Raw genomic sequence first — 10,333 nt, forward strand, 5'->3', positions numbered from 1 at the left:
AAAGAGATTGTAAGCAGCTGTGAGAGTCCGAGTGAAGGGTGGGGTATACATCCAATCTCCTCCCCCTCCTCTTCTTCCTCTTCTCCTCCTCCTCTGTGTGTTCCTGCTTGGCCCTCTGTAGGCAGGGCCAGGAAGGATCTTTATCTGCCTGAGACCTTTCAGAACAACAGCTAGAGTGCATCATCCTTGTCTAACACTATAAGGCAGCTTCCCAGGTTCCTATGTGCATCATCTGTCCTTGAGTAGAATGCTAAAAAGGAGGGGGTTGTAGTGAGCGCCTTACATCAATAAAGCTTCTTCACCTCATCTCCAAAGTAACTCTTCAAAATGTTTTTTTGATAGGATGAAGGATGCATGTATGTGCTTTTAAATGCTTAAATGGAGAGTCAAGGCTAAGAGCCGACCTGCAACTTCAGATTGTTATGTGCAAAAACAAGTTCACGCGGTGTTATGATATCTAGGCAGACCCACAGACATAAACATGGCCCCTTCAGTAATGCCCATAATTTTTATGTGCCATGTACAGTTCCCCTTGGTGAGACTCTGGTGGCTTTGGTTATGCCCAGGATCCATCCTCTGTTGCCTAAGGTCTTGCAGTTTGGTGTAGTGGTTTGGTGTAATGGTTAAGTGCGCGGACTCTTATCTGGGATAACCTGGTTTGATTCCCCACTCCTCCCCTTGCACCTGGCTGGATGACCTCGGGCAAGCCCTAGTTCTGACAAGAGCTGTTATTGCAAAAGAGCAGGTTCTGTCAAGAGCTCTCTCAGCCCCACCTACCTCACAGGGTGTCTGTTGTGGGGAGGGGAAGGGAAAGGAGGTTGTAAGCCACTCTGAGACACCTTTGGGTAGTGAAGGGCGGGGTATAAATCCAATCTCTTCTTCTCTTCTTCTTTTTGCAAGACTGAGTATGTGTGTGTTGGGAGGGGTATATCTTCTTTTTGGCTTACTAGCATGAGTCCTGCAGTCAGGATTGCCAGCAGCCTGGAGAAAAAGTGTCCTGTCCCTTTAATTGAGGCTTAATGGGATGCATAGACCAGGAGGTGTTATTTATCTCCATGCCATGAAAAGTGGCACCTGTCCATTTCATTGATGGTGGAAAATGCTGTCAAGTCGCAGCTGACTTAACAGCAATCCTGTGGAGTTTTGAGGGGACAGAGGCAGATTTGCCATTGCCTGCCTCTGCGTAGCAGTGCTGATATTCCTTGAGTGGTCTCCCATCCAAATACTATCCAAGGGCCGACCCTGCTTAGCTTCTGATACCTGACCAGAGCAGGCTAGCCTGAGCCATCCAGGTCAGGGCGTCCGTTTCATTTTGTTCAAGGGGCATTTTTCACCAGCCCTATTGAGGAACCCTGTTTGTGGGGCCTCCTCCTCTCTGTTTGTGGCACGCTGGCCTGAGTTGCATAGGAATCTAGTGGTGGGTCTCTGGAGAAGGGGGCTTGGAGGGATCGACTCCGATGCTGTGATCGACGAGAAACCCCAAAAACGACAGCAGCGCTTTTTTCCTTAGGTCCAACCAACAAATCACAAAACAGTGAGCAAACTTTGGAATTCCGGAGAAGTTTTCATCAAGCTAGATGTTCAGTGCAAAAGAAAGACAGAAGAATTGAGGGGAAAGAGGAAACAGATGTTTTGGGACATGATGAAGACACTCCTAGCTGTTTGTATTTTCTGTCATGCCCGAAACAAAAAACAAAAATAATTCTGCCCACAACTTTGAGTTTGGGGGAGGGAGGTGCTATTGACTTTGCACCCTGATGAAGAGTTCTGTATAACTCAAAAGCTTGCCTATTGTTTTATGCTATGTTGGCAAAAAACGTATCTTTAAAAATTAAAAAAAAAACCTGTGGACCAACACAGTTACCTACAGTCTTCATGATTATGAGAGGAACAGGGAGCTTGTGGGGGGGGGGCCACCGTGGCCAGCATCTTTAGGTGTGTTATTGTGCCTATACATGTCTGAAGCAGTACAAAAGAGCAAGTGTCCAGTTGCACCTTAAAGGCTAACAAAATATGTGGCAGCATTCGAGCTTTGGTGTGTCACTGCTCACGTCTTCAGAATACTTCAGATACTGCTTCAGATACATGTCAGAGGGAGAGATGAGAGAATTTCTTCATTATCATGCTGCTGATGGGACCGAGCCATTTTGGTGGAAACAGCGGTGATGCCAGTGGCCAGGTGAGCTCTTCCCTTCTGCTAACCAGATCTCTGTTTCTGCCCCCTTAGAACACGGATGACCTCTTGGTGGCTTCGGCCGAGTGCCCCAGCGACGACGAAGACCTGGAGGAGTGTGAACCGAGCACGGGTGGGTCTTTTTCCATCCTCTCGCCCCCCTGGGGCACACTTACAGGCAGATGGGGAGGGGAACGCATTTGCCTTAGCGCACAGGTGCATACTCACATACTTCCCATGCAACATGGGAGTGGATCCTGGGAGCGCCATGCAAAGACACCTGAAAGCAGCAGCATAACTGGGTGGCGTGCAAAGAATTACACTCGCAAGGGCTCCCGTATGCACACACACACACACACACATATTTTCAGAAGCGGCCGTGTTCTTTCTGCACTTCTGTGATTGCATTGCACAAGTGCACAAATTCCGGTGCAGTGTCCACATTGTGAGAGTTTTGATGCTTTCAAAGAAGCAAGTTTCTAGTCCTCCTCGAGACAAAGATAAGCTTGAAAGCAGCACATCTCCAGGGAAGGGGTAAAGAGTACTGGCTGGCTGGGGGAGAGGAGATTCCCAAGTCTCTTTGCCCCCTCGTAGTTTGAACAGAACAAGAATATGACTGTATTTCAGAACATTTCTTTGCCACCTCTCCTGTGCTTGAGGCAACTTACAGCAACATTTAAAATAATAAAAGGGAGCAGTAAAACACGTGAAACCTCATGGCATGAAGACACAGCAGAAGGCATTCCCCGCCCAACCCCATCAGCTCCCTTAAAGTGTTTGTAGTCATACAGGTTTTATAGTTCCCCCGCCTCCCAGCCACCAGGCTTGTAGCTGATGCGCTTCTTCCTATGGGAGGCATTTCCGCACCCGGGGAGAATAATTCACTAGAAAAGAAATCCCTGCGAAGTAGCACAGTTGCAGAGTTTGGCTTCCTTTGGTGCAAAGCCAGAGGCTTCAGTGCCACTGCTTTGCCTCTGCGAATGCAGAAAGGGGTTCCATGCACCTCTGACCCACAGGTGGCCCTAGACAGACTGGCAGGGACATGCAGCTCAGACAGATACGTACTTGGCATGCCTCCCACCTGTACGCAGAAATATGCCAGCAAAGGGATAGAGGCAAGCCCAGCCTTGGCAGCAAAAGGACCCTTGGATGACTCCATCGTGGCCCTGTATCCCAGCTCTCCTGGCCACTGCAGGGCTCGGCGTGGCAAAGCTGCAACCAAAGTGTGTTGCCAGAGCAAGCGCTTGGCTGCAGATTCCACACTTTGCACTCGCCCCAAAGCCTGCATTAGCCCTTACCCTAAAACGGCCTTCTTCCAAGCTTCTGTTTCAGCAGGCGGTCCTGCCACCAGGACTTGGACACTTAGGCATTCCAGAAACATGCAGCAAGGAGCCACTGATGAGCCCACCTTGTAGCCTCTGCAACTGTTCAGGGAGCTTATTGCCTGCAGTTTAAAGCTCCACGGCACAGCCCTGTGGGAGAAGGAAATGTTTGTGTGCTTTCGTAGCCTGTCAGAAATTAATGGCGGGGCACCTGTAGCCTAGGAGTGTGTGAATGGTCCGGTTGTGTGGGAGTGCAGGGAAGGAGCAAACTATGGCACTGGAATGTAGCTCGCTGAGAATTTCTGCTTCCAGGTGATAATGCACGTTTCTAGGATGTGAGGGTCAAGTGCCCTTAAGTTGCAGCTGACTTATTGCAACCCCAGCAAGGGGTCTTCAAGGCAAGAGAGAAGCAGACGTGGTTTGCCATTGCCTTCCTCTGCAGAGTCTTCCTTGGCGGTCTCCTTTCCAACCCTGCTTAGCTTCTGAGATCTGACAAGACTGGGCTATACGATGCCGCCTTCCCTCCCTCAAGTAATAGACACATCTAGCCCTGCCCCCTGTTCCATGCCCAGAAAATGACAAGAAACCTCCAGGATCCCTGGGCCAAACTGGCCTGGAGAAAAAATGCTTCCTGACCCCAAAGTGGCAATCAGCATTTCCCTGGGTGTGTAAGAAAGGGCCATAAGAATTAAACATTGCTGTAACCCTCCCTGCCCTCCCTCTCATGAGCTGCCCAAGTTCACAGATCAGCATTGCTGTCAGATGGCCATCTGAAAACCTCCAAAGAAGGAGAGCCCACCACCTCTCGAGAAAGTCTGTTCCACTGAAGAACTGCTCTGTCAGGAAGTTCTTCCTAATGTTTAGCTGAAAACTCTTTTGATTTAATTTCAACCTGTTGGTTCTGCTCCGACCTTCTGGGGCAACAGAAACAACTCTGCACCATCCTCTATATGACAGCCCTTCAAGTACCTGAAGATGCCTATCATATCGCCTCTCAGTCGTGTCCTCTCCAGGCTGAACATACCCAACTCCTTCAACCTTTCCTCATCCGACTTGGTCTCCAGACCCCTCACCATCTTCGTCGGCCTCCTCTGGACACATTCCAGCTTGTCTATAGCCTTCTTAAATTGTGGTGCCCAAAACTGAACACGATACTCTAGGAGAGGTCTAACCAGAGTAGAGTAAAGTGATACCATCACTTCACGTGATCTGGACACAAATCGCATTTGCCTTTTTAGCTACCGCATCACACTGCTGACTCATGTTCACTGTAAAGGTAAAGGTTCCCTTGCTCGAAAGCCAGTCGAATCCGACTCTAGGGTTGCGGTGCTCATCTCCGTTTCAAAGCCAAAGAGCCAGCGCTGTCCGAAGACATTTCTGTGGTCATGTGGCCGGCATGACTAAACACCGAGGCGCACGGAACGCTGTTACCTTCCCACCGAAGTGGTACCTATTTATCTACTTGCAGTTTCTTGCTTTCGAACTGCTAGGTTGGCAGGAGCTGGAACTAGAGATGGGAGCTCACTCCATCATGCGGCACCCGGGTCTCGAACTGCTGAACTACTGACCTTCCACAGCCTGCAGTTCAGTGTCTTAACCACTTGAGCCACCGCAGCTCCTCATGTTCACTGTATGGTCTACTAAAACCCCTGGATCCTTTTCACGCATACTACTGCCAAGTCTCCCCCATCCTATAATTATGCATTTGATTTTTCCTACCTAAGTGCAGAACTTTACTTTTATTCTTGTTGAAATTCATTTTATTTGTTTTAGCCCAGTTTTCCAGCCTGTCAAGATCATCCTGTATCCTGAGTCGGGCCAGATGACCATAGTTGCTACCCCTCCCAATTTAGTATTATCTGCAAATTTAATAAGCATTCCCTCTATTCCTTCATCCAAATCATTGATAAAGACCTTGAACAAAACAGATCCCAGGAGAGAACCTTGAGGCACTCCACTTGTCACTCCTCTCCAAGAGGATGAGGAGCCATTCACAAGCACTCTTCGGGCGCAATCTGTCAACCAGTTACAGATCCACGTAACATTCATAGGATCCAAGCCACATTTTACCAACTTGTCAACAAGAATATTTTGTGGAACCTTATCAAAAGTCTTACTGAAATCAATAAATCAATGTCTGCAGCATTCCCCTGATCCATCAAGGTAGTTTCTTTCTCAAAAATAAGAGATAAGGTTAGTCTGACATGACTTGTTCTTGAAGAACCCATGCTGGGTCTTAGTAATCACAGCCGTCCTGTCTAAGTGCTCAAGGACTGACTGTTTGATGATTTGTTCTAAAACTTTTCCAGGTATAGACGTCAAGCTGAGTTGATAGTTACCCGGATCCTCCCTTTTCACTTTCTTGAAGACGGGGACAACATTGGCCCATTTCCAATCTTCTAGCATCTCACCTGTTCTCCAAGAATTCTCAAAAATAATGGACAGAGGCTCAGGAATTACATCCACTAGTTCTTTTAGTACCCCTGGATACAGTTCATCTGGCCCCGAGGACTTAGTTTCATTTAAAGAAGCTAGGTGTTTGTGTACTACCTCTATGCTGATCCTAGGCTACAACTCCCTTCCCTCATCATGTGTTCTGTTTTTGCCATGTTGAGCACTATTTTCCTCGCAAGTGAAGTCCTTATGGTTGCAAAGATTTACAACCTGCTGAGGTTTCATAAGCCACAGAGGAACTAAAATAAAGGTTGGGTGTTTGGCTTCTGTGCTTGGCAGAGCTTTGGGTCCCTCACCGCATCTAGCACGACCCAAAAAATGTTTTTTTTTTTTAAAAAAAATGCAAAATAAGGTATTCAGAAAATTCAGATTTTTCTGGGTGGAAGGTTTTAATTTCATTTTATAGAAGTAGGAACTCGGCACAGACCTGTACAGGCTTCGCTGTGTGGCCAGAGGTGACCAGTGACCATGTGGTGGCTAGAGATCCCACCTGGTAGACAAACAGCTCATAGGGATCCATCACCCAATGAGCGCAGACTCCCGCCTGCTCCCCCTCCAAGTTTGTGCATGAGCGTGAGGCTTTAAGCAAGCAGTCGTTCTTGCAGATTTCCTGGCTGCACCCCCAGTGTCCCTGGGGTCTTGCCTTAAGCCCTCTCCCCCAGCCTGAACACAGGAAGCTGCCTTCTGCTGAGTCAGACCATTGGTCTAGCAAGGTCAGCCGCCTCTCCTCTGACTGGCAGTGGCTCGCTCAAACAGAGGTCTTTCACATCAGCTCCTAACAGGAGTGTTGAACTCATTTGTTATGAGGGCCGGATCTGACATAAATGTCACTTTGTTGGGCCAGACCATGCGTGCCATAAAACGTAATGCCAGGTACCAGAGATATAAACTGTATAATGGACAGCAGCTGGTAAGCTCCGAGTTGCCGTATCCTCACTGCAAGGCCCCATGGGCTGGGGTGTGTGTGTGAAGGAAAACCCATATGGGCGGACTGGAGAGCAGTGGCGTAGCAATGGGCGGACGCTCCCACACTGCTTGACTGTTGCAGATGAGATTGTTCCGCCATGCTGAAGCCACAATTGGAGTAGCTCTGCAGTCTCCTGTTCCCTCCCTTGCACTAGTTGCTCGCGGGCCACATCGGAGCCCTGGACGGGCCACTTCCAGCCCCCGGGCCTTGTGTTTGACACCCCTGTCCCACCAGATCCCTTTAACTGGAGATGCCTAGGATTGAACCTGGGACCTTCTGCATGCTAAGCAGAGGATGGTTTACCCCTGAGCCTCTGAAAGAAAAAAAACCCTTCTCTCTGCTTTAGGTCATCCCAGAGCTTAGCAATATATTACAATCAGTGTTCCCTCTAAGCTCAGTTAGTGTGAGCTAGCGCAAAGTTTTTTAGCCTCCGGCTCACATATTTCTGTCTTAGCTCAGGAAGGATGGATCCAGAGCAAACTGATTTATGCAGTAGCCAGATCACTTCCTCACAACTTTAATGCCAGTAGCTCACAAAGTAGAATTTTTGCTCACAAGACTCCACAGCTTAGAGGGAACATTGATTGCAATGCATTACAGCCCCACAACCTTTTCACTTAGCCAGTGTTCAGCCCTGGCACACTGGAAGCTGTAACACATGACTGAGCGTCTTTCCCTCTCCCCTAAAGTGACCAAGATCCAACCACATAGATCTTGGACTCCAGAAAGGCATGCTGGAGCCTCAACGCCTCTCACCTCAGTAGGCGAATGCTACCCTGCCGAGGCAAAGCCATGGCATGTGGATCTTCCTGCTTCAAGCGTCATTGTGTGAACCAGTCTTTTCACTGTGCCTGCCCTTTATCTGGGTCAGATAAACCCACTGAATTTGGAAGTGGATCTTTCTTTTCTGAATGCACGTTCCCAGGATTATAAGGAAAGTAGGCCTTGGGAACAGAAGGTGGGGGGGAGCCGAGCAGGGCGGATCCAGGCCTGAGAATCAAATGGAATCGTCTCTTTGTACAAAAAGCTGCGCTTGAAAATTCTGTCTGTGGTGTGACCAAGAAATGGAGCTCAAGATGGGCTGCACAGATCAGAGGCAGCCTGAGTCACCATCAGCAAGGAACGCACTCCTGTTTTTATCTGGGAGGGTTTTATCTGGGAGGACTCTTGCAGGGAAAGCTAAGCTTGACTTCTTCTCCTGACAGTAGGTGGCCCAAGCCCACAGAACCTGCAGTGTGGCTTCCTCCCCAACCCCACCACTGCCACAAGCCCTGGCTAGACACAGTCCTTCGCTCTGCACAAAACCCACCTGTCAGGGAGGTGTCCATAGCGTTGGCTAATAACATTCACGGGTTCCTCTTAGACCCCATGCTTGGCTGTGCCATTTCAGATGCATTCTGTTTTTAAAGCACGTGGAATATGCTCCCCGTCTGTAGAAAGCTAGCTTCTCAACAGGAGGAGTCTGGACCAATGTTCCCTCTAAGCTGTGGAGTCTTGTGAGCAAAATTTCTACTTTGTGAGCTACTGGCATTAAAGTTGTGAGTGAGTGATTCGACTACTGCATAAATTAGTTTGTTCTGGAGCCCCATCCTTCCTGAGCTAAGAAAAAAATGTGTGAGCCGGAGGCTAAAAAACTGTGAGCCAGCTCACGCTAATTCAGCTTAGAGGGAACACTGGTCTGGACATCTCTGTGACATGAGGAGGAAGGGGCTTTTTTGTCTAACTCAAACGTGTCAGTCGCTATCTGGGGGAGTGATAGTCTAGAAAGAGCAGGTGTGTGTGATGCTTGTGGTCAGAGCCAGCGTGGGGTAGCGGTTAGAGTGTTGGACTAGGATATGGGAGACCCAGGTTCGAATTCCCACTCAGCCAGGGAAGACTGCTGGGAGGCTTTGGGCCAGTTGCTCCAAACCTACCTTGCATGTTGTTGTGAGGATCAAATGGAGAAGAAAACTGTGTAAACTGTTTTGGGTCCCTGTTGGGGAGGTCAGTGGGGTACAAATGCATTTTTAAAATTTACATTCCCACGCACGCAGCATGAAGCTCAGAGCCGTACCCGACCCTTTTCTGCATTGTGCTCCTCATCTGTGCAACGTTCAGAGATCGTGGCAGGGAGTCTGGATCCCGTACAGTCTTTTCCTCGTCCCCTCTGGACTTTTCGGATCTGTGCCATCTTTTGCAGCCCAGCCCCACTAACCCCAGCTTTCCTTTCTTCCCTGCTTTCTCCTTCTGCAGCCGTTGCCAAAATATTCCTAATAGTTAAGATAATTAGAATGCAGTCTGACAGTTAAACAAATGGGCATAATCTGTATAATGAGCCCTGAACACAGGATTCAGGCGTCTTCACGGAGAGGAGCTGTAGCTCACTGACGGGGCACGTATTTTGATTGCCACTGTAACTGCCTCCCCCCGCCCAAGACGCACGAGACTCCCAAGGCTGAGAGAAGGCGCTCCGTTAGCTGGGTTCAAATCTTTCTGCCCGGCAGGTACAGCAGCCTTTTGGTGTAGTGGTTAAGTGCGCAGACTCTATCATCTGGGAGAACCGGGTTTGATTCCCCACTCCTCCACTTGCAGCTGCTGGATTACCTTGGGCAAGCTATAGTTCTGACAAGAGCTGTCCTTGAAAGAGCAGTCCTTGAAAGAGCTCTCTCAGCCCCACCCAACTCACAGGGTGTCTGTTGTGGGGACGGGAAGGGAAAGGAGTTTGTAAGCCGCTCTGAGACTCTGAGTGAAGGGCGGGGTATAAATCCAATCTCCTCCTCCTCCTCCTCCTCCTCCTCCTCCTCTTCCTCTTCTTCTTCTTCTTCTTCTTCTTCTTCTTCTTCTTCACCGAAGGCACAAAATGATGGGCTTTCTTTTCACTTGGCATAGAGCGAGCTTCTACAACATGGAGGAGGCTCACAGCAGGGCATTTGAAGTGCCTTCCCCTGATCTGTTTTCTAACCGTCTTGACCCAGGTGTGTGCCGTGTAGGGCGCTGGTTTAATCAACTGCAAAAGCACACCGATTTCTCCCCTTCCATCTCCTCTGAGGTCCATCAGGTCATCTCCTGCTGCTGGCTCACATCACCCTGGAAGGCCTGTTCCACCATGCATCTCTGGCACATGCCCTTGCTGTGTTTGGTGTAGTGGTTAAGTGCATGGACTCCAATCTGGGAGGACCAGGTTTGATTCCCCACTCCTCCACTTCCACCTGTCTGGATGACCTTGGGCAAGCCGTAGTTCTGATAAGAGCTGTCCTTGAAAAAGAGCAGTCTCTGTCAAGAGCTCTCTCAGCCCCACCTACCTCACAGGGTGTCTGTTGTGGGGAGGGGAAGGGAAAGAAGTTTGTAAGCCACTCTGAGACACCTTTGGGTAGTGAAGGGCGGGGTATAAATCCAATCTCCTCCTCCTCCTCCTCCTCCTCCTCCTCCTCCTCCTCC

The 10,333-nt window shown here is 49.2% G+C and overlaps 1 protein-coding gene across 1 annotated transcript in view; it reads left to right on the forward strand.

Moving 5' to 3' along the window:
- NRXN2 (neurexin 2) overlaps positions 1-10,333 on the forward strand; it is a 419,710-nt gene that overhangs the window by 386,880 nt on the left and 22,497 nt on the right. Inside the window, exon 23 of the mRNA XM_015423902.1 lies at positions 2,228-2,306. Within this exon, the coding sequence (XP_015279388.1) occupies positions 2,228-2,306 (79 nt within the window). The remainder of the gene's footprint in view (positions 1-2,227; positions 2,307-10,333) is intronic.

The sequence above is a fragment of the Gekko japonicus genome, unplaced genomic scaffold (genome assembly GCF_001447785.1).
Source record: "Gekko japonicus isolate JY-2015 unplaced genomic scaffold, Gekko_japonicus_V1.1 scaffold313, whole genome shotgun sequence".
Classification (NCBI taxonomy): Eukaryota; Metazoa; Chordata; class Lepidosauria; order Squamata; family Gekkonidae; genus Gekko; species Gekko japonicus.